General features: G+C 42.9%; 1 protein-coding gene across 1 annotated transcript; it reads left to right on the top strand.

The window, feature by feature from the left end:
* The first annotated feature begins 3,172 nt into the window (after nt 1–3,172).
* On the top strand, nt 3,173–4,739 carry LOC136303895 (transient receptor potential cation channel subfamily M member 8-like). Its single transcript, XM_066207594.1, has 3 exons — nt 3,173–3,224; nt 3,576–3,694; nt 4,410–4,739. Exons 1-3 carry the CDS (start codon nt 3,173–3,175, stop codon nt 4,737–4,739), a joined length of 501 nt encoding a protein of 166 aa, XP_066063691.1.
* The last annotated feature ends 19,602 nt before the right edge of the window (nt 4,740–24,341 follow it).

Here is a 24,341-nt window from a genome sequence, read left to right on the forward strand (position 1 = left end):
GCAGCCCCTGCTTCTCCTTCCTCTGCCCGTGTTTGGGGTGTGCTGATAGCAGCGCCAGCCAGGTTGCGCTCTGTCTTCCAAAGGCTGTGGAGAGCGGGCATGAAAAGTGCTGCGTGCACAGCGGAGAGTCCTGGAAGGTGCTGGCGAGAGCGTCCTGCGGGATCAGGGCTCTGGTCTCTGGCCGGGAAGAGCCTGCTTTTGCTGCTGTGAGCGCAGGCAGGAGTGGAGGCAGCGGGCAGCTTGTGTTTGTAGAGGGCCTGGGGCTGCATGTGTCAACCTCCAGCTGGAATCACACTGGGGGAAATGCCAGCTAGAGCTGGAGCGCCTGTCCAGAACGGACCAGAAAGAAATTCAGCCTTGCCAGGGTTTCTTAAGAGTGTCTTGGTGTTCCCCAGGAAAGCTTCCAATCTGGGGAAAGGCCTCTGGGGGAAAGGGCCTTGCTGCTGAAGGAAAGCGTTTTCCTAGGAGCTCCCCGTGATGTAGGAACAACTGTCCCCCTTTGGCTCTCTGAGGTCCTTTCAGTCCCTGAGGCCCGTTGCACTTGGCAGGTGGACAAGGGAAGGGAGAAGGCTGTGAAAAGCAGGTTTGGAATCCAGCTGGACCTGCAGAGACCAAGGCAAGCGCCTGCAGCAGGGTGTGTTCCCCCTCTCTGGACACAGGTGTGAGCAGGAGCATCTCTGTCCAGCTGCCAGCCCCAAAGCTGTCTTGGAGAGCTATGAATTCAAAGGCTTTCCAGCACACACGTCTCACATCTTACCTGTCTGCTGTGCTTCAACTCTTGGCAATATGCATTTGCCTCTTGCTTGCTGGAAGCTGCTGCGGCCCAGAGGGCCAGCACCGAGCTGGGCTGTGTGGGCCAGGCAGCAGGGAGAGTCTTGGCTGCTCTTGGTGTGTGAGCGGCCTCAGAAAAGGCTTGGAAGCTTTGCCTCCCAAGGCGCCCTGCTCCCTGCCTCTTCCTCTGCATCTTGGAGAGAACAAGGCAGGCATTTCTAGCAGCTGGGCATTAGCAGGCCTTCAAATGGGGGCGTCTTGTGGAGCAGGCCCAGCTGAGACACCCTGAGAGGAGCCCAGCGCTCCTTGCCCCTCTGCGCTGACACGTGAGCCTTGTCTGCTTTCGGGATGACCCTGGCTGTGTCAGGGGCTGCTACGTAGACACGAGACAGCCGGTCCTGTCCTGCTGGGTCCCAGCAGTGCCTGGCAGCAGTCCTGCCTCCCCGTCAGGATGCCGGCCAAGAGAGGTCCTGGAAGCTGAGGGAGCTGATCTGAAGCTTGCGCGGGTGCCTGCAGCTCAAGGCCAAGGGCCTTCCCTAAGGATAGAGCAGTCCTGAGAGGTCTCTAGAATTCAAAGAAATCAGCAGACAAATGCATTGTCCACCAAGAGCTCTTTTATTGGCAGGAGGTTAGGGCTCTGCACCCCAGCACAAGGCTTCTTTGCCACGTCCAAATTTCAGTGGGTTTCTGTAGGAATTCTATCAAAAATCCCTTCCGTCTTTAGACTGCTGAGGTGATTCCATAGGCAGGGGCTTAGAAGGAAACACATTGCGTCAGAATCCTAGACTTGAACCTAGTGTCTACCTGCTGGCCAGGAGAAGTCTCAGCGCACCAAAGCAGCTCATCTTCCTCATGCCTTCCCTGCACAGGGCTGATTCTGTAGCCGCCCTTAGGTCTTCCCGAAGGCTATGTCTCAAGCTTTTTGTCAAGTCACTCTCATGTCAAGTTAGGCTTCCAGGTTTTTCTGATGTTCACTGGTGCTAAGGATTTCTGGATATCTGTGCTAAGTCCTCTTCACTTCTGTCAATTGCTTGTGCTTCCATCGAACAAAGGCCTTGTTTGATTCCTCAATGTGCCTGATGCTGGCCCAAGTCTTTTGGCACTGCTTGCTTTCCTGTGGCATGTTCTACCTGCCCCCGAGAGTAAAGAGGGAGCTGGAGAAGGAGCTTGCCAGGCTGCTCTCCATCCTTTAGCAGCAGTCCTGCTGAAGCGGCCAAGTCGGAGCTGAGCGCAAATGGACCAGCCGTGCACGGGAAGGGTGGGTGGGAAGGATGATCCAGGAACCGTAGGCCTGGCAGCCTGAGCTTGCTAGCGGGGAAGGCCTTGGAGCACATCCTCCTGAGTGCCATGCCACGGCACGTGCAGGGAACCAGGGGGTGGGAAAGCTCTGCGCAGGCATGGGGACAGCTGCGGGTCTTGGCAGGGTGTTGAGCTGGGGTTGGTGCTGCTGGGCGTGTTGGGGAAGGAGTTGTCTGGAAGGTGAGAAGTCTAGGCTGGAACTGGGGTCACTTTGAAGGCAGCACCTGTGCTATGGCACAGCTTTGGTGATGGAGGACTGAAGGAATAGCTGGGACATTTTCTCTTAGTCATCCTACTTCTCCTGCAGAGAAGAAGAGGGGAGAGCTCTGCTTTCTTGGCCGCTTCCATGTCTGGAGCAGGGGGAGGATTAGCCCTTTTGCAATCTACTCATTTGTTTGGGCTACTTTTGTAGCACTGAGTGGACTTTCATTCCTGGAGAGCTTTGATTCCTTAAGAGAATTAGGTTCTTCTCATGCCTTCCTAGGAAAATGTTTGAATCCAAAGTAAGGCCTTTATTTTGCCTCTGTGTGGTCTTCTGCTTTGCAAAGTGACATTCAGTGGATGACCGTAAGGCAAATGTGTTGCTGCTTCTAATTACTGAGACGATATCTTGGTGTTCAAGATGTTCTGCATAGGGGAATCATAGTTCTTTGCTGTATGTTCAGAGGATAATTAATGTTGTCCTTTGGTGACTTTAAAATCTAACTCATTATCTACTTCCATTTAGGCTTTTTTAAATTTGTTAAAACCCAGGACTGATGAGAAGCAACTTTGCTACGATGCGGTGGTAAATTTCTTTGTTAAAGGATCTACGAGATCTGCTACTAAACTGCCTTGATAGCTTTGAAAGGGAATTTTTCTATTCTTTTGTAGATCAAAGACATCCTTGAAAGCCCTCATTTACTGACAGTGATCAAAATAGAAGAAGGTGGCAATGAAATTTTGAGCAATGCCATTTCCTTTGCTCTGTACAAAGGCAAATAATTGTTTTTCTGGGTTTGTTTGGGAATTTAATAATAAATGGAAATGGGATGGCTATTTATTCCCTAGAGGAGGTTTCCTTAGAGCAGTGCCATCTCCCTAGAGCTAAGCTCCTGTCACAATGTGGAGCCTGTCTTCTTCTGCTGAAGGGGTGTGGGCAGGCTACAACAGCAGTATGGGATCTCTGAGCGTGGGAAAGATCCAAACCAGGTAACTGGGAAGGCATTTTGGAGAGTCTTGGGGATGCTGGTCGGGCCCCACTTGGGAATCCTGCAGAATCTCCCTGGTGTAGAGGGTGCAGGACTCTGAGCAGCCTGAAGAAAGCCTTGTGCTGATCTTGGTTAGGAAGTGCTCCTGGACCATAAACACATCCCTGAGCCTCCAGCAGCCTCCAGCCCCCAGTCAGGAAGATGTGCATGAGTCTGGGGAAAAAGCCACTTGGAAGAAGTCTTGTCCTGGCAGTGTGAGAAGCAGCGATGATAAATGTGCCTGGTTGTTACTCAGAGATTGTTCCTCGCCTGCAGCTTTCCGCACCAAGGAGCACGACAGGGAGAACTGGAACGAGCAGCTGAAGCTGCTGCTGGAATGGAACCAGCTGGACCTGGCCAGCGACGAGATCTTCACCAATGACCGAAACTGGCAGGTGCAGCCCCCTTCTGAGGGAGTGCTGGGAGCTGTGGGGAGGGACACATCCCAGCAGGAGCCACTGTCTCAGCACCTGGGCCTCTGTGTCAAGAGAGTGTCTATTGCTCCCGCACTGATCGTCACATTCCGTTCAGCCTGGAGAAGAGGAGGTCAGACCTCCTTGGCAGCTGCTGCTTCCTCACAAGGGGCAGCTCCCATCTCTACTGTTACAGGGACAGGACCCCAGGGAATGGCTGGAGCTGTGCCAGGGGAGGCTCAGGCTGGAGACCAGGGAAAGGTTCTTCTCCCAGAGGGTACAGGGCGCTGCCCAGGCTCCCCAGGGAATGGGCACAGCCCCAAGGCTGCCACAGCCCAAGGAGCATTTGAGCAACACTCTCAGGGATGCACAGGGTGGCATTGTTGGGGTGTCTGTGCAGGGCCGGGGGCTGGACTCCATGATCCTTGTGGGTCCTTTCCAACTCATTCAGTCAGGATAATCCATAGAGCCAGCTCCATCATTCGCTGATGATCCATCCATTCTATCATCACTGGTTAGAAAGGTGATCTGCCCATGCCAGAAATGCTCTGGGCCATCTAGCCAAGGCAATTGTGCACAGAAAAAGCCCCCGGCCTGATTCTGATGAAAGTGTGACAGTGATTGTGTATCAGGCCATAGATGAAATTTACATGTCTCACATGTGATCCCTCACATTTGCTTTTCCAGTTCTTCCTAGGCTGCTGACCTTCAGGATGTGACGTTCACAGCCCTGGTGAAAGACAGGCCCAAATTTGTCTGGCTCTTCCTGGAGAACGGCTTGAATCTGCGGAACTCCCTCACCCCAGGGGTCCTGATGAAGCTATACACCAACAACTTGAGCAGCCTGGTGTTCTGGAACCTGCAGTTTGCCAAGAACTCCTACAACGATGCCCTCCTCACCTTCATGTGGAAGATGGTGGAGGATTTCCAGAGAGGTTTCAAAAGAGATTACAAAAACAGCAAGGAGGAGATGGAGATACAGCTTTCAGTGAGTGAGGAGCATTACCACATAACCATCACCACATAATAAGTCATTCACTCTTAACTGCAAATGTCAAGATTAAATTAAATATATGATTTGCAATTGTTTTTTGCTTGTAGCTTACAAGCTTTTCTTGAAAATGTCTTTGTTTCACATTAACTTTTTTGATTAACCAATTCCAGGCAGTAGACAGAAAGGTGGTTTGGGCCCTCCATTCTACACATGTTGTACCTTTAGAGTTTGTGAATTTCTGCAACCAGCTCGATTTCTAACTCATGACTTGTGATGTAACTCCTTTCAGTTTTTATACAGCAGATATCATTTCATATTTCAATTGGAACTTCATATTGTTTCTAACACAATTAGAGGAACTCTAAACATAATGGTAAAATCTTTGTGTACCCAAAATAACCTCTAAATGGTTTCAGTATTATGGAGCTTTTTATTCGGAGCAACAACAAATGGCCTTTATATTCTTGATTTTAACTACAGAGGAAGGGGAGGAAGTGTGCAGTCTGCTCTGCTAGATATGATTGCAGGACCTTGCTCATCAAACCATCTGTTTACCATGACAGCAAAAGCTGCTGTGCATAGTTAGACAAAGGGGCCAGTGGGGTTCAGCAGAGGCCAGTTAGGAACGGAGTCACGGCAAGGCAAGCAGATAGTAAGATTTTGCTTCACGGGATCATTGGACAGTCTGAGTTGGAAGACACCCTAAAGATCTCCCCGTGTGACCCACATGCCATGGGCAGGGACCCTTTCCACTAGACCGGATTCCCTAAAACCTCATGCAAGCTGGCCTTGAACACTTCCAGGATGGGGCATCCACAGCTTTTCTGAGCAACCTGTGCCGGTGCTTCACCACCTTCACAGAGAGGAATTTCTTTCAAACATCTAATAATGCCCTGGCCTCTTTCAGTTTGAAAACATTCTTCCTTATCCTATCACTCCATGCCCTCATCAAAAGGCCCTCTCCAGTTCTCTTATAGCACTCTTAGTTGCTGGAAGGTACTCTGAGATCTCTCCAGAGCCTTCTCTTCTCCATTCGGAACAACGCCTGTCAACCGTTTCTCACAGGAGAGCTGCACCAGGCCCTATGACCTGCTCTGGACGTGATTCAGCAAGGTGATGTCCTTCTTATTCTGAAGGGCCCAGAAACGGACCCAGTGGGGTTTCATGAGAGGATAGTAGAAGGACAGAATGCCTTCCCTCAACCTGCTTTGGTCCCATTTCTTTGGCTGCCGCCAAGGACAGAGGCTTTCTAATCTGGGAGCTCACATGTTGGGCTTCTCATCCACCAACACTCCTAAGTCCTTCTTCTTGGGCTGCTCTTAATCTAGTCTCCTCACAGCCTGTAATTTGTGCTTGGGATTGCCTTGGCTCAAGTGCCTGAAGTTCTACTTGGCTTAGTAGAACTTCAGAAGGCTTTTTCATAAACCTTCTAGAAATATAATACCTTCAGACAATGCAGTCTGCAATGTCACTGAAAGAATATTAGGAAGGAAGATACACAGATGCACAGGTGCAGGCATGCCTCTTAACCTGTGAAAACATGAGTTTTGTCTCTTTGGACAAGTAGGTAAGAAAGAAATTTGAAACTAGTCTCATCTCACGTCTCTCTTTCCCACTGTCGACTCCATCTGCATGGCCAAATTGTCTTTTTTGTTTCTTTTCTCACTTGAGATGCATCAGTTCAACAGCCAATGAAGAATAGATGTAAAAAACCACCTTAATTTTAGAAAATGGGTAAACCATCCTCCTTTAATTTTCATTGAGGAGGATTTTCTTAAGAACATCTCCTTGGATGCCACTCTGACTCTGAGGTGAGGTTTGGTTTGCCATACACATCCATTCCTCATTAAAAATCCAGTACTTGCCATCTGTCTGAGTCTTCCCTACTGGCAGAGGCAGTAAAAATAGACAACGTGAAAGGCAGAAGGGGACGCTAAAATAAGCAATGGGGAGAATGCTCTCCATCTTTTCTTGGTGGTCTAGGTAGATAATAGGCAGCATTTTGTGCCTCCAAAAAAGCATGGTAGGAAGGGGAGAAGATATTCTGAAAGAGTATCAAAGGCAAAATGTGCAAAGGAAGGGCTAGGTGGATCTACGAGGATAAGTGGAGAGAGTAGGTTTGGGTTTAAAAGATACAAGAAGTTCCTTGAAGGTCCAAGTCAAGTGTGGGAAGACTCCTAAAAGATCTGAGAATTCCATTGAATATCTCACATCAGTTTTCAATTCTTTAGCTGATTTCCACATTTGTTGAATTGACTTCTTTCCAAACAGACTTGGCCCTGAAATAATATGCCCTTGATCTTTGCTAATGTTTGTAACGGAATCAAAATCCCCAAGGATAAAGACATTAGGATTCAGAGGCAAATCTATCTTCATTTTTGTATCTACTTTTCCATTACTTTTCTTTCGAATTAATACTCTTCCTAGCCTGGATTCACCCTTGAAAGTCCACAAGGACAACTACAGAACACTCCTCCACCCTCTCCCGCATTCCTGACCCTGGAGGCAGCAAATTCCTCTTCAGAGAGACAAGTTCTGGTGCAGAGTCCCATTAAGCCTGTTCCTGAAGTTTCAGATAGAAATTGAAGTAGTAATTCTTTCTTCTATACAGACAGATGAAAAAAGCTTGTCTGTGTTGTCACTGTGAATTTTTAAAACTTTTTTTCCTGTCTTCAGGCCTAAAGAGCTGGACTGACACTTTGGCACAGTGGCCCCCTATTGTCCTGCTCTGGGGACTGCTAAGTCTTAACTCTCCAAAAAAATTATACTTTCCTCCACTAAAGCAATTCCAGTTCCTATGTGTAAAATGAAATCAAGGTTCAAAATTCTGTTGATGTCTTTCATTACAATTTGTTTCCACTAATCTTTTAATTCAAAGTCTCCAGTTATTCTCAATCTCACTACTTCTGGTAGCATAGGGCTGGAAACACCTAATCAAACGGTGGGGGCATTTATTGGTATAGTGATGAGAGAAGGGATGGGTCACAGGAAACTGGAAATGTTCAGCTTTTCTGCAAGGGGAAATTGTTCGTAATGTCTTTAACTTTGGGCTGAAAACAAAAGAAGGCACAAAAGAAAGCACAACATCCAGAAGTTGTCTATGGGACAATCCTGAAAGGTCTTTTAGCTTAAATTGTTTCTACATTAGTTCTGAAACATGTGTCTCATAAGGGGAACTCAAAGTTCTCACAAAAGCCTAGGATGGGTCATCTTTCCATGTCTTGCCATCTCAGAGGATGGGGGAGATGGCAACACACCTTCATTTCCCATCTGTGGGTAACCACTCTTTCCTGCTCAGCTGTCAAAGGAAGGGTAGCAGGAGACAAGAGGTTTCATGTTCAGGGTGTGAACTGCTCTTGCACCTGCTGGTGCCCAAGACAGTGCTGGAACAAACTCAGTGGGAAAAGGGAAAAATGCAACAGAGGAACAGGCATGAAAATAGGACTCTCACGTTTTTGGGGGCATGAATCCCAGTATATCACAGCAATTTCCTAGACAACTGCACACCTTCCAACAGAAAGAGAGTGTGCCCTTTATTGAGGTGCTTTTCATGAAGCGTTTTTCTGAGGCCATGGCAGACCTGGCAATAGCTCACTGTAGATCTTCCCACTGAGTTGATTAATGAGCAGGCATTTGGATAAACATGGCCAAAACATCCAAGGACTGTTAATCTCCACGTGCAAAATTGTCTATTTCAACAGTGTGGTAAAAGCAACTTTTAGCCTGCTCCTGCAGCCAGGTCACATGAAATGCTCTTGATGAGTGCATCAGCCCATCCATTGAAGTGATGACCAGCAGAAAGATGGGCAAGCTCACAGGGCAGCGTTTCTAGAGCTCAGCCTCCTTTTCCTACACTAATTCAGTTTCTCTCATCTTGAGAGTATAAAAGCACGTGCAGGGGCTTGACACACAGGCAGCAACTGACAGGCAGCACAAAAGGACACAGTCTCAAGCTGTGCCAAGGGAAATATAGGCTGGATAGTATAAAAAAGCTTTTTACACAAAGGGTGATAAAGTATTGGTATGGTCTGCTCAGGATGGTGGAGTCACCATCCCTGGATGTGTTTAAAGAAAGACTGGGTGAGGCACTTGGTGCCTTGCTTTAGTTGAGGTGTTAAGGCTGGGTTGGACTCAATGATCTCGAAAATCTCTTCTGACCTAGGGATTTTGCGATTCTGTGACTTATCACTTTGCCCTGTGGAAAATGAAATCCAAGGTTCAACATAATTTGCACCCACACACCTCAGCCACAAGGTCCAGGGCAAGGCTGCTTTGTGTATGGTGAGTGTATGTGTGTGTGTGTGCTGCACTGAGTCTGACAGGTAATATCAAGGCCAGTGGAGGAAGGCCACTTGTTGCTTCTGTCATTGCTGAGGCGATTGTCATTAATCCTCTGTGCTTTCATGTATATAGGGGCTGTGTTCACTGGGGATTCACTTTAATAAATAGCACTTAACGTGAATGCAGGCTTCTGTCATTCCCTCCTGTCCACGTCCTGCTTTTTTCTCCTATTTTTCAGGCACCCCCTGAAGAGTCCCAGGAGCTTTCATAGGGGGCTGCACAGCAGGGAAGAAAAGGTGATGTGCTATTTTTCTGAGGCAGCTTTTCTGTGCCCAGGACATTCCTGTAAATGACAGGAGTATTAAGACTCTAACAAAACTCAGATAAAGGGAAAAGATGAAGGGACAAAAGGAATGAAACTTCCATTAAGCATAATGTAAGCAGTCTCTTCATGATAGCTGAGGTTATTCAGGCTGACAAGTAAGCAATTCTCTTTTCACTTTACAAAAGCATTCCATCTGTGTGCAATGCAGTGGAGCCACAGAAGATCCATGTTTAAATTAAATAAAGCAGGAAAGAAAGCTCTTGACCAGTTCAGTGAGGAAAATCAGTGAGTTTGCTTTTCCAGTTAGCATGGTGAGAAGTGCCCCTTCTCCCTTCTGTTACTCCAATGAAAAATGCTTTCTTTCTCCAGACTATTGCCCTTAAGTGCTCTTGCACTAATTCAAGTGAAAAGTTTTACATTCCATCAGTTCAGAATCTTGCCATGGGAAACATGGCCAGCTCTTCTGTCATGATTCCTTTTATTTCTGCTTGGCTGATTTGGGGATTTAAAACAGCTCTCACTTTCAATGGCTGCTCAAAGATTTTCTCCTGTACTCATCGAGTCTTCAGACAGAGGGTTCAGGTGATTCTTCTGTCATCTCTGGTGATGAGAAATTCTTAGATGAGAGAAGGAATCCAGATTCAGGTCTGCCTGCAGCCCTTCTGGAAGACAGCAACTCAATGACCGCAGTTCTTGCAGTTTGTGAGGAGACATTAATATCTTATCGGACAATTGGTCATGAGCAGAAGTTCTTGCAGTGAATGTTGAGGCATTTCATGTCCTCCCAGGCCAGACCAACACAGTATTTTGGAGGCCAAATCCACGCTTAGAGCCTTCTTATGCATTGGTTAGGCACTTTGGCACTGTAAGAGGGAAATACAATGTTTTTATGGAGCTGGGGAAGGGGAGAAGGAAAGCAGGAGTAAATTGCCCAGTGACTGCTAATAACTTGAGGTTAGAGCCTCTCCTAGATTTATGCAGAACAGTTACAATGTAAGGAGTGGAAAGAAGGCAAATATTAATTCCTCCTTGTAAATTTAAAAGCTAGGCTGAAGAGAGCTGGATTGACAATTCTTCGGTATTTCTGCTTTCTCTGCAGATCTTGCAGAGCCTTGGCTTCATGCTCATTTTCTGTACTAAAACAAATGACAGTACATCAGAGGAAAATCCCTCACATTTTAGCAAAGTACTCAGTGGTACATGAACTTAGGACAGTGGTTAAATACTGCCATGGAACTGGATGCTTCCTTCACAAGCAATTTTACACTCTAAAATCAGCAACAAGCGATCTCTGGGTTCAACGGACCTGACTTTTAGAGGCTGAATATCCAAGATATATGCCACCTTGTCTGAAGCTTTGATCTTGTGTTAGAAAGAAAAATAACATTATTATCATGCTGTTCAGCCCAGCTGACAGAGGATTTTGTATTTCAAGAATGCTTTTAAGATGCCTAAATTGAGAACAGAAGGCTGTTCTATTCCTCACTAAATGGAATGAGAGTTGTAGTTTGATCAACATGGTGTTGCCGCTGAAAATAAAGCACCTAAAACACAACAAAGCTAATATGTGATGAAAGAAGATGAACATTGAGTGATTGGCCAAACCTCTACCTGACACAGATAACATAATCACGTTTCTTCTTTATAACATTGACACTTGCAGGGATGTGTGGGTCTGTCAGTTCCCAATTCAAAGTAATGCAGCATTGTCAAGCATCAGTGCTCAAAAAAAGTGCTCTGCTATTTACTCCACTCTCACAGGCAAGATGTTAAGTCATGACATTATTTCTATATAGATATATTTGTGGATATAGATGGAATAAATGCACACATACTCAAATTTAGAGATACACATGTGTAAACATGTATTTGTACATACATGTGCAGATGTTGGGGGTTAGGTTTGTTCCTTCTTTCTCTAAAGAATTTTTTCTCCAGAAGTTACCAAGGAGACCAAGTGTTGGAGAGTTGGAGAGTCCTTAACTGAAACAAAGAGGTGGACAAAGTTGGAAGAGGGAGATAAGGCAGGTAAAAGACAGAGCTTGAGGCAGCTGCGGGCTGTTCTTTTTCCGGCGTTCGGCGTTCGGGGAGAGAGAGAAGGGCTATTGCTGGCTGGAAGAGTTTCACTGTGGCCAAAGGGATCCAGTCCTGGAAATCTACTATCACCCGTTCGGCCTGAATCCAGAGTTTTCTCTGCCACCCGCGGGAGCTGGGCCGGCCTTGCCTCGCCTTCGGCTCCTTCGGCGCTGCTCGTCTTGCTGCAGTGTGACCCTGCACCCCCTGCCCTGCCGGGACATCCTGCCCCTGCCTGCCGGGACACCCTGCCATCCCAGCTACCAGCCCGGGACTTTTCCACTCTTTCAGCTTGGTGCTCTGAGGATCCTGCAGGGACACTGAAACCAAACTGCCCTGGGTTTTGTGAAACAAAGCCCTCAAGGTTCTTAGTACAGTTTTTGTTTGTTACTAATGCTGTAGTTGTTTGGTAGGGGTTTTTTGTGTTTGTTTGCTTTGTAATACATTCTAGTAAAGAACTGCTATTCCTATTTCCCAAATCTTTGCCTAAGAGTCTCTGATTGTAAATTTATAATTGAAAAAGAAGAAAAAAGGGGTGGAGGGAGGGGTTTACACTCTCCATTCCAAAGGAAACTCCAGTTGTTTTCTTTTTATTACCTGGCAGATACCTGTCTCCCCAAACCAAGACAGCAGATATATATAAATACATTAAAGGAGCTCCTCATTTCTCCACCTCATTTGTACGCTATCTTTAAGTACCTGCTTCTCAAGTGAGGGACTATTTTTGTTCAGTCTCTAGGCCAAGCAAAATGCCTTTTTTTCATTTGGAGGTTCTTAGATTGTGTTGATTTGTTAGGAGGGTTTTTTGCTGTTATTTTTTATTATTAACACAGCTGGAAAAACTGTTCCTGTCACCACATCATGTTTACAAGGACTTGAGGGCTAAAAATAGAAGTTTAATGCTATGTTGACTTAGCCAATTATCTGGTTTGGATAAAAAATCCCTGCAGAGTGTTCAGAGGAATGGGAAATAATTCCATTACCTTTCCCAATTATTTCCATGACAGTGCATTAAATTAGAAGAAATCAAACTCTTTTATTCTAGAAATCCCAGCAAGGGACGTTTCAGCAGGTAGATGTCCTGTAAAAACATCCACTGCCTAGACACAATCAAGGTGAGCTGTTACAAGACAGGTATAGTTTTTGCTACAAACACCGAGAGCAAAGGCTTGGACCAAGACTGCTGCTGGGATGAGGCAGGTCTCTGTTTAGCTGTGGTCTCACCATGTCCACAGGTCACATGCAAATATTTAATCTTACCTATAAAAATGTAGATAATATTCCTGTCAATGTGGCATTTTGGAAGGGCCGTGTAAATGAAAGACGTGTGGATTCTTTTTTTTCTAGTAGACAGGTGCACAAGTTAGAATAAATTGGCTGCCAGCCCAAATCACTGGAGTGGTCTCTGGAATTCATGCGAGTCTCATCTGATGGTGTTGCTGGTGCATCTTAAGGTGAAGGTTATGCCAGGTGGAAAGTTTTTCCTAGGATGTCCTCAAATGGGTTCTTGGTCTTACACCAGAGAATTTCTAAAGCACAAATGATTGTAATCTCTTAGAGTGACCACAAATTTGGCAAGTATATCTGCTCATTGAAGTTTTATTTTTAGCAAATCCAAACCTGGAACTTGCTTGCAGACAACACACATATGTGCTAGCATCTGTTTTAACTTTGGTTTTAATGTCTGATGTAATTAATTAAAAAAGTGAAATATGAAGGGAAATGAGATGGTGCTTCCTTTAATGTTCCTTTTAAAAGATAAGGATGTTTCATTCTTTTTCACTTAGTATTGGCAGAAAAATCTTGATTGAAATTAAGTTCCAACAAAACCAAGGAAAATATTAAATCTTTGAATGAATATTTTATCCTAACTTCAAACAAGGTCTACTTTCTTTGCACAGGACAGACGAAGACAACCAGAGGTTCTTTTTCCCTCCAAAAAAAAAAAAAATCATTTCCTGTACATTGAAATTATTACTTTAAGTTAAAGCAAAATAGGCACGTTCATCTTTTAAGCATTAAAAGGGTGACTAAGGAAGTATCTGGAGCTATAAATTGGTTTTATCTGCATCGCAAAATGTTCCTCATTTCATAAAAATGTAGTCACTTGTTTGGAGCTTTAGAAGCTGTTGCAAAAAAAAAAAAACAAGCCCCAAATTAAATGAACTCATAGTTACCTCTAAGGATCATGTGAAAATAAATACCTTAGGAGTGAAACTTGCTTTTGACCTTGGCCCTTTATTGATCCATCTCCAGTTATATTTATGCCATTATAGGCATAAAGGTGAGCTACTCACCAAGGTTATTGTTGCTTGCTGTTGCCTGGTGCAGGGAAAGAATAGTGCATTTTTATGTTTTCACCAAGAAAAATGTGTAAATTTTTTATATGCCTCAGACTTAGTTTGGGTGGTTTCATTTCCTGACTTCCTTTCTATCTTCATAATGCAATGCTGATATGAGAGGTGGTACAGAGCAGTAGTAATGTGCTGGGCTTTTAAGAACCTTTATATAATCAGCAAATAATACGGGTGTTGGGGGCTGCTTACCGGCTAGCTCACTCACCGAGCCCACATGAAGGGGTACGGTTCAGTACCTTTCCAATTTGGTGGGTCTGAGCCTCTGGCAGAAGCATGGCAAACAGCATGGAAGACCAAAGGAGGACTCCCATGTGGGCTTCACCTAGGCTTTATCCCACCCAGAGGGCTCCCCACGTATGAAGTGAGCTTTTGCCCTTGGGTTTCGGCTTAAGTACAGGGGGTGTGGAAAGAATAGGGGACAATCGAGAACCAATCCCAGGGAGGACGGGAGTAACCCAGAACAAGAGGACAATTAGGACAACATCTTATACATACATAATAAACAGAGAAGAAGTCATGGACTCTGCCAATCAGCCCAGCCCCTCAGCAGAGCCTGGGCAGGGATGCATAGTGATAGACAGCACCCACAACTAGGGAAAAACCAAAGAGGGGTTTTTACGTGAGGTAGGTAGAACAAACCATTTTACAGAAATTTGGTAAACCTGAATTTCACGTCCCAACAAGTAAAGAATCAGACAAGGTAAAAAAAAAATGATCGTGGTCTGAGTCAAGATAGAGCAGTTTGGACAGGCCAAATTCTCTGATCCATGGCCGAGAGTCCGTTTTAAGATTTATTGATATCTTCCCACTAGAAGTTACCAGGAGATGAATGGCTGGTAGTGAGACCCTATTCAACAGCAGTAGGGAAACCGTGACTCCCTTACCAGTGTGGGTGCAAGGTCTTGTGGACATGAGATTTGCCAAAGCAATACACTAATGAAATGTACTTTTCATGGGGCATTCTCTTAAGAAACATTGCCGGTGGAAACAAAAGGAACATGTCTTTGTTCCTTGAAGGCCATGTCCCTAAGAATTGGGGCCCATCTGCCTCCTTTCTACCTGACCCTGAAATACATCTCAGAGGGCGCAGAAGTTAATGCAGATCCTGGCTACCATGGACTTTCTCACAATTAGTAGAAAGTACTGTACTGTAATTAAGGGGTGAAGTGGGGCATGATGAATATATGGAAAGGAAGACCCTTAATAACTGATAGAGCCTTGAAAAGAAATTTCTAATTCGTATGCATTTGATGTGTAATGTACCACTTTTAAGACTTTGCCTGGAAGAAACTGCTATGGTTGGTCTTTGAAGGAGTGGTGAGATTAGCATTTCCAAAGGGGGCAATTTCCTGTCTTCTTGGCTCTGTTCAATGAAGGAAATAACTTCCAAGACTGAAGCAGTAGTCAGCCCATCAATCATCCTCACAGCTGGAAACAGGGTCCCAAATGCTGAGTTAATCTGTCACTTAATAAATACATAGTGGCAGCGTATGGTGCTGACACACTCCACACTGTGGCAAAGGACAGAACTGTTTACACAGGCATGCTGCTTTCTCAGGTACCTCCCCACTGGCAGACCCTTTTGTTTGGGAGGATCAATTTACTTTGCACAGTAATTTGACTGAACTGATCAGTTCAGAGAACCTAAGTGTTGGCTAATCCTAGGTAATCCTGTTCTACCCAGATGGAAGGAACAAAGGGTGCTGGCAGCAGGCCAGTTTTTTCTTCATTCTGGAGGATGCTGTCTCTGGGCATGATGAACTTGAATTAAAGCTGATGGTAGGCAGATGTGTAGCCTGTACCCAATGGGTGTCAGAGATAACAGGAGGAAGCTAATCTACATGTCCCAGCCTGGCTGCTGTCCTTAATAGTCCCTCTGCCAGTTGTCTTGACTGGGAGAGGAACACAAACAAAAGTCAGGATTACTAGCTCCAAGAGTGACTGCACTTGTTTACAAACCACATGAGGAATGATAGGCTGGTAAGCAAAAAATAGTAACCCCTCCCTTCAACATGTTTAAAACCACATGAGCAGGACAATTTAGTACAAGTCATGAACATGACATCTTTCTGAATCATATAAGGACACACCCAGACTGTGCTAGGCACTGCAGAATATGTAACTTTCTAGTTTTAACTTTAAAATTCCTCAATTTTACACTTATGTTTGAAGCCACTAATTCTAAATACTTTGATTACATTTCAACTGGAGTAATAAAACTCAAAGCAGTCTGTAAATATTCAAAGTATTCATTTGAATATTTTCTTTTGAATCAAGCTTGTTGTCTATAGCCAGCACCTTTCTGATTAGTTTTCAACAGAGGTGGTAGATTATTCTTTCACTTTAAAAACAGAATAAAATAAAATAAAATAAAATAAAATAAAATAAAATAAAATAAAATAAAATAAAATAAAATAAAATAAAATAAAATAAAATAAAATAAAATAAAATAAAATAATCTCTTTTTTAAAAATCAGCACAATAAACAAATTTCCAAATATCAAAATACATGTTTGGAATTTGTAATGCAGCATGAAACAGTTTCCCAAAACTGGGATTATAGCGCTGAGAAATACAATCACACATTTTTAGGGAGTTTCCCCACCTTGTCTTCACAGCATCTTTTTAATACATGGTGCAGGGACTTTTCTTAACTTTTAGCTTGCTGTTCCTTTCAGTTTCCTAACTTTTACCTTGTATTACTTCCATCCCTTTGAAATTGGTGGACTGAAATTGATGGTTAAATATGACCTAGAATTTAGAAATAGCCCCCCACTCTGAGGTAGATCTCATGAACTGAAAGAGATGCGTAATAGACAATTGGTTGGTGATTGTAAATGGTTTTGAGCTATTATATTTATTTTATGGTCCACTGTTTTTGGATATTCATCTCAGTAGGCAGAACTGATCATTGTGACAGACAAAAAACTGTGAAATGTCCCTTTTCCTCCCCTCTTTCCTCTTCCATGTCCTCCAAACCTGTTCATTCATTTCAACAAAGATGTGCTGGAAGGAAGCTTGGACTGCCAGGAGAATTTTGCCAGAATTCTCCCCAACTTCTAGGAAAGCTTGTCTTGTCCCTTTTCAGCAGTGAAAACTAGAGTTTAGAAAACTACCGCTCAGCAGTCTTCTAGGATAAATTAGAAAGGCTCAGTGGCAAATACCTTCAAAATCAAGGGATGCAGCTTCCACATCATTCCATAAAAGAAAGATGTGATTTATTCAATAGCAGACAAAGGCAGAGCGGATGACCTTAGTTCACTCAGTAAAAGGGCAGCTCTTCACATGTACTTTTTCAGAAGGTAGTTCTATGTGGAAAGTACATGTAAGAGAGTGTAAATAGTGGAATGTATGTTCCTTATTTTCCTCTGGAAAGAAAAGAACTTCAGAAGAACAAAAATTCAACTAAATTTATTTCTTGCATAGAAGTAGAAGAAAAAAATTTTCCTGCATATTAGTCCTTGTGTTTTTTAATCCCATAGTATATTAGTTCATACAGAGTGTAATATCAACTACAATAAAAAATTCCTATTGGAGGGTATGACTTTATTTTAAATGAATGATGGAACTTTTGAGGAGGGAGATAAAAGGGAAGCCTTGTAGATATTAGATTTGGGCATGGATCTGTTTTCAAAATGATAGGCAAAAGTATATGTTAATGAAGATCTTTTCATTAGATCATTTCAAATTTCAGAAACAATCTGGTGACATACAAACCCTCAAAAATCTGTATTATTAACCACTAGCTGTTTGAGCAACAAAGTCAGAGTTGAGTGTGCTGAAAATAGAATGCCCCACTAGCATGCTTATAATATGCACAGCACTATATACATGAAGTATGCAATATATAAAAGAATCAGTTATTTATACCAACTTTCATTTCAAAGTCTATATTTTGCAGCTGAGTTCTGCAAAGCTTTCAAAAGCTGTCTTCCAAATGGAAGTACATCTATATCTTCATATGGAAAGCAATAAAGGAACATTTTCTTATGTAAAGAATGTGGAAATAGGTTTCATATTCTGGGTTGTCTGTTTTGACTAATTTTATTTTCCTTTCTTTACTACCTTTATATATGCAAAGCATAGAGAATTGGAAGAATATTTAGAGACAGCCTCATTGCTATTTGTGAACTCCCACTAGGCTTATCCTCTCCCTAAAAAATGCACAGAGAAGATTCCTGAGGTCACAAGTGCTGTCCAACAGAAAGGGGACAAATGGACACTCTAAGGAATCCTTGGCAATGGCAGCACTAAATTGTAGTTACAATTAAAACTTCATTTTATTCAGAGAATATATGGTTAGTAGAGCACAGAATTTATGTTTATGGCACTAGTTCCCTACAAACAGATAGAATATAGTACAACTTATAACATTACTGGGTTTCAAGCTGAGGAAGCATGTCACAGGCAGGTGCCACTCATGCAGATGAGGTCAGTGCTTTGAAGACACATCCCAGAGACTCCTAAAACCTCCTTGGCTGTGATCCAATCTTACCTGTGAGCCTCTGTAAGAGCTAGGCTGAGCAGATGTGAAGTACCATGGATGTCCTCTCCAAAGGAGTGTAAAGGACTTCTCTACATTTTTCATCCTTAAAAAAAAAAGGAGAAACATCCTATGCATGGGAGACAGTGACAGAACACCACCTAGTGAACGCAACTGGTTCAGTTTTACCTCCATTAGCTCTTCCCTCTCTTTCAGAAAAAGAAAATACAGTACATGAAAATACAGCAACCCTTCATCAAGGAGTATCTACTCCACATCCCCTGAGTTTCTGGCACACACAGCAGGACCTAGGGAAGGAGTTCCAATCCAGAATGTGCGATTGCACAGCTGAATTTGGGACAAGGCTAAACAATCAGAGGTTTCAGTTTCAAAAAAGCGGTTTCATCATTTTCTCAAGGCAGAGAGAATACTCAAATTGCCCTTCCCGATAGTTTCAGTAGTTTTTTGATTTATTAAGGTCCTTAGACAAAAATGAGATTCTAGAAAGCGCTTACCTTTGTGTCTCACCATCTTACAGTGTCCACAATACTGACAACAAAAGAGCAAGGAAAACAGAAAATTTTGATTGATTTGCTAGCTATCTTTCAAGTTACCTGAATGCTCCTTTTCTGTTTTGCTTGACATACATGATCATTGAGCATAATATAAAGGCAAAACATTAACCTCTTTTGCCTTGTGCATGTCAAGAATCAAAGTTAATAGGACTAGAACCAACGCCAAATAGCTGTTCTGATACGTAAAAATATTATTGGTACAAAGAATTGACCAATATGAATATTTCTGGGTTTTATTTGCTGAATACAATCCTCCTCAAAGAAGAGATCTTCTTGGCAAGAATTCCCTTAATAAATAATCACACTTCTAGAGCTTGAAATTTTTGGCTTCAGTTGCAGGAGACATTTTTCCATTTTTTGAGGGGGAAAAGTCACCCAGCCCCCATATTTTTTCAGTCAGCTATGTTTTCTCAGACTCCCAGAAAATCAGCCTTCCCATGTTCATGTGGTTCCTACAGACAGTGTCTCATTGTGTCTTAATTGCAGACAATTTATACTAATTTTTTCATAGATTCTGGAAAGAAACCCTTGTGTGACTGTGTAACAGGAGCAGTGGAAAAGGACTGGAATTTGCAGGAATTGTGAACAATTCTCTTCCAATTGCACTCATGTAATTAAGAGTTGAATTCGAGGCACAGCTATTATGACCCAGAGCAGCAGGTTTGCTTTCTTACCTGCTTAGGTCATTTCCATCCCTCACTGTGTTTTGAAGGTTTATGTCAGAACATCGAGTGCACATATAGACAACCATTATCACCATGCTACTTGAGGATATTTTGCTGCATCCCACAACCTCCAGGTACAAAATGATGATGCCCAGGTTGCTTCTGCAGACCCAGTTGCACTTTTGGAAGCATGAAATATTAAAACAGATCCCACTGTCCTGCTAGGCTGCACTGTCCAGCTTGCAGAGTACATAGCAACAAGTGGCCTGTTAAATGATGAAAAATCCTTTAGCTCCTGGCTTTAGATCTCTGGCCTCCCTGCCTGTACCCAGGGAGCAGTCTGGGGAGAAGTCTGGGAAAAGAAATTACATCAAAACCAGCTGTTACATTAAAGCTACTACCATTAAAGATGGACAACATGTTAACCAAAATAGGGTCTTTTTACAGTGTGGGCTTTTGCAATCACTGAGAGTCCAGAGCTGCTTCCTCTCCATGCACACCAGCCGCCCCACCCCCACCCCTCTACCCCCCCCCCCGCCCCAGTCCCCGCTTTCCCACTTTATGGAAACAGCAGTAAATGTCATTCTAAGATGTCCTATTGTCCCTCAAATTATGAGTACATCGTGTTTTTTTGAAATCTCTTCTTTCTTCTTTTAATTTACTATGTTTCTCAGCTCTGAGCATTATGTCTTCCCAGCTTCACAGCACAGAAGTGATTCAGCACATAAGTCCTGCTTTTCAGTTGCTCTGACTGACATTTAGAGTTTGCTTGTATTGTAATTATGAATGATAATAAAATCTCTGATTTTCTTCTGGAAATTTATACACAGGAACATAGGAAATAATGTCTACATTTGCCTTGCTAGTTTCAGTGCTGGCACCTGAAATTATTTGAGGCACAAGTTAAAGTGGATTGTGCCCAACAGAGGATGTCAAATTTTACCATGGGAGGTTTCAAACACCCACTGTGCTGTTCATACACACCTGCATCCAAAACAGAGAAAACCAGCAAGCATCTCAGAATTGTAGAATTACTGACTCATTTATGTCGGACAAGACCTCTAACATCATACAGTCTGTGCATTTACGCAGAGCTCACAAGCCCATCACTAAACTGTGCCCCCAAACAACACATCTACACATTTAGATCACTCTGGGGATGGTGACTTCAACATTGCCCTGAGCAGTCTGTGCCAGGGCTTGACAACCTTTCCAGTAAAGAAATTTTACTTGATTTCCTATCTCAACCTGTTGTGGCCCAACTTGAGGCCATTTCCTCTTGTTCTATCACTTGCTGCTTCAGGGATTTGGCTGTCGTGCATAGAGGAGAAAACAAGGGAAGGAGCATGATGGTGGTGGAGAAGCTCAGAGAAGAATGCATGCTGAGAAGCACCTCTTAAGAGTCCTTCAAACCCAAAATAGTTGTCTGTAGAATATTTGAACAAGAGTAGAGATGGAAAGGACAGCTCCTGAGAAGGAAGTTCAAACTTTTTTCACCACTTCTATTTTCCTCACTTTCACCACTATCATCTCAAGGTTTTTCATCAAATCTCCACTTGTTGCTGTTTCCTCTAACACTCTATGCTCTTTCTATGCCATTCCCTATCAAACTCAATTCTCCCTCTAATCAAATTCTATGTGGTAAACTAAAGGAAAAGAATAGTATTGGAAGTTCAACCAGAAACTTCAGTGAAGACATCGATTTATGGCCTTGTAAATAATCATTTTAAAAAGGTATTACTTCAGGTGACAGAGAAGAGTTGTTTTCAGCGAATGTTTGTCTAAAACCACCAACTGTGTCAGCTGTTGACGTTTGTGAAAAGTAGTTAAAAGTTGAGGAAATCTGGCAAGAGGAGGCAGCTACAACAGTTCATGTGAAGTCACATGATATTCCCAAAACACAGAAGAGACTGCCTCCTGCTGGTGAAGAAGAGATGGAGAGCAACATTTAGTCTGGAGTAAATATAACTGTTAATATAACTAGAGACCAAAATTAAGCCTATCTGTAGGTGTCTAGTAGCTGTCTCAGCAGTCTACTTACTTTTCCAAACCTGTCTAAGCTTACAATACAGCAATGTGCTCAGAGGAGCTTGATCTGTAAGAAACAGGCTCTTACTTTTTGTTATTCATTAGAATACAGGACTAAAGAGAATACTGTTTAACATGACTTTGTGGTACTCCACTTGAGTAGCTGATGGGTCCTTCACTGAGATAGCGCAGGTCCACTTTTAGGAAGGATGACAGCCTACATTCAAGGAGAGATTTCTCATTCCTAGGTAAGCTGGGCGAAATTCCTCCTCTTCCAAATCATGATACTAAATTTCTAAAACTGAATATGTGAGTGGAGGATAGACAGTTTGATGGCTTTACGGACCAGTTGTGGTGGGTACGTTTTTGGAATTGCACTGGCCTGAGATCCTGCCCCTCATTTTTGTGAGTTCTATGCAAGCCAGTTCACTGGCCTAGGGCCAAATCTCTGCTACGTGTCACCCAAAAGTTGCCTATCCTCCTGTCCTCTTTCTTACTAATCCTAAGGATCTTCCTTTTCTGCCGTTCTACTAGGATAGAAAAGGAAGGGGCTAGGGGGCTCTATTACGAGTAACCAGGAAGATGGCTTTCGAAAAAAGTGGTCAGACACCAGTTTCTGTTACTGTTTCTATTTTTCTCATCCTTAAAGGAGATGAGTTCTCAGATCATTGGTATTTCCTCTGACTCTCTCAGTAGGCTAACTGGAGCCTCACTTAAATACAGTTAAGCCCATTCCACACGCTTACTTGGAAATTTGGTATTTTGTTGGGAGGAATGGATGAGCTCTGAGTGTATGCACTAACATTTAGGCAAAGCAATGCACTATGGCTCACTCAACAAACAGAAAAGAGTTGGGCAAGAGAACAGAATTAAATTTTAGGGTTTAAAATGTATATATTATTGAGCTTTACAGATCTGAGTAGAAACAAAAGGTGTTTAGGTACCCAAAATTATTTTCTTACATTTCAAATCTCCTTGTAGGATCCAACTGAGCTGCCTTCACAAAGGACTCTTATTCTGTGTTTAGGATGACACTTCAGTAGGTATATGCATACATGGATTTTTCTCACTTTGTGAGAAAATGGATAAGAATACTTTCAACTTTTCTACCTACCAAGGAAACAGTTCTATCTGTAACAGCTAAAAGATATGCAGCTCCAGCTGGTTTGGAAAGTTACAAAGTGTGAAGGGAAGTTGAAAAACCCTATATGAGTTACATGTGGAAGAGCAGAAAGAAAGAAATGGCAACTTGTGTTCATTTAAGAGAAACTTTAACAGCAAAAGGATAATTGTCTTGAGGTTTTCCTTCCCCAAGCTCTACATTTAACCGATTCTCTTCCCTTTTTTTAATTTTTTTTTTTTTTTTTTTTTTTTTTGTGTGTTTTTTTTTTTTTAATCATAGAAACCAAGACTGAGAAATATGCTTTCAGGAGTATATGTGCATATTTCCCAACAAATCAGGTAGTAGTGTCACTCCATTTTTTATTTGTTTTCAATCGTTGTAAAAAATACCTTCCTTCTGGAAATGTGAAGGATAGCAAAATGATTGGCCAGGGAGACCAAATGCCCCTGTTTTGGTTTAGATCATTTATTTGAGGTTCGTTTTTGGGTACAGGAAGGTTTGTGAGCCATCTTCATTGTCACACCTCATAGAATCATGGAATCATCATGCAATCACTGAAACACAGAATAGTGTGGACTGAAAGGAACTATAATCATCACCTCTATCCAACCCCTCCGTCATGGGCAGGGTCACCTTCCACTAGACCAGGATGCTCTAAGCCCCTTCCAACCTGAATTTAAACATTTCCAGATGTATAAATTCCCTGTGCCAATGTCCCACCCTCCTCACAGAAACAAATTTCTGCCTAAAACTCCCCTCTATTATTTCAAAACCATTCCCTCCTTATTCTATCACTATTTTCCCATGTAAAAAGTTGCTTTTCACCTTTTTTAGAAACTCTCTTTAATAACTGAAAGACCATATCTATCTTACTTCCAGTTTGCTTCAAAACTCTCCGTCAGCCCTCAGAGTCCAGCTACCTGGTGCATCACTAAAAATGATGCAATCACAAGACCAGCAGGTAAGACCTGCTTTCTTCCCCCAAAGACCTGTGATGACCTCTGACACAATGTCGGGCTCACAGCTGAAACTGAAGGCCGAAACAATTTCATTCTGTAAGAGGACAATGGGCACAAGCACTGCTTCCGAGAAATGCTTCTGCCTAGATGCCAAAACTGTGAGAACCTGTGAAGAAGCAATGTCAAGGCCAAGATGTATTGCTCTGCTGACGTTAAACAGGCCCATTAATACTACTCCTGAAGTAATAATTAATAATAATTAATATTTATTACTACTCCTGAAGTCTTCTAGCACCTCTTTTCGTCCACAAACCTGTCCACTTTCAGAATGTGCTAAATAATACGAAAGACAGAATTTTCCAGTGGCCTCCTTGGTGATGCACCGGCTAGAGAAATACTCATCACAAAATTCTTAATTGTTCCGTGGACGTTGTTTTTGCAAAGCAATATTGGCAAATCTTTGATTTTCTTTTCTGTGCTGAACGACCTCTGTGATTTCCCTATATAGTTTCTAATCATCTAAGCAAAATATTCCCAGTGTTGCTCCTCTTCCTCATAGGAAATTTAACTTTCTGAGGTGGATTAAAAAGTCAGTAGTCCGTGGAAGTCTAAAGTGATCAGCTAAGCATTAGCATACACAAGTGGCAGAAAAATAATTAAGTAATCCATTGCAGAAAAAAGTCAACTAGGATTCTCTAGTTGAAAAGCAGAAAAAACCCCAGTTCTGACTCAGTACACTGAAAGTACTGAGTTTTTCTATTGATGC

Source organism: Chamaea fasciata, unplaced genomic scaffold (genome assembly GCF_029207755.1).
Source record: "Chamaea fasciata isolate MVZ Bird 193981 ecotype frontalis unplaced genomic scaffold, bChaFas1.0.hap1 SCAF_42, whole genome shotgun sequence".
NCBI classification, from domain to species: domain Eukaryota; kingdom Metazoa; phylum Chordata; class Aves; order Passeriformes; family Sylviidae; genus Chamaea; species Chamaea fasciata.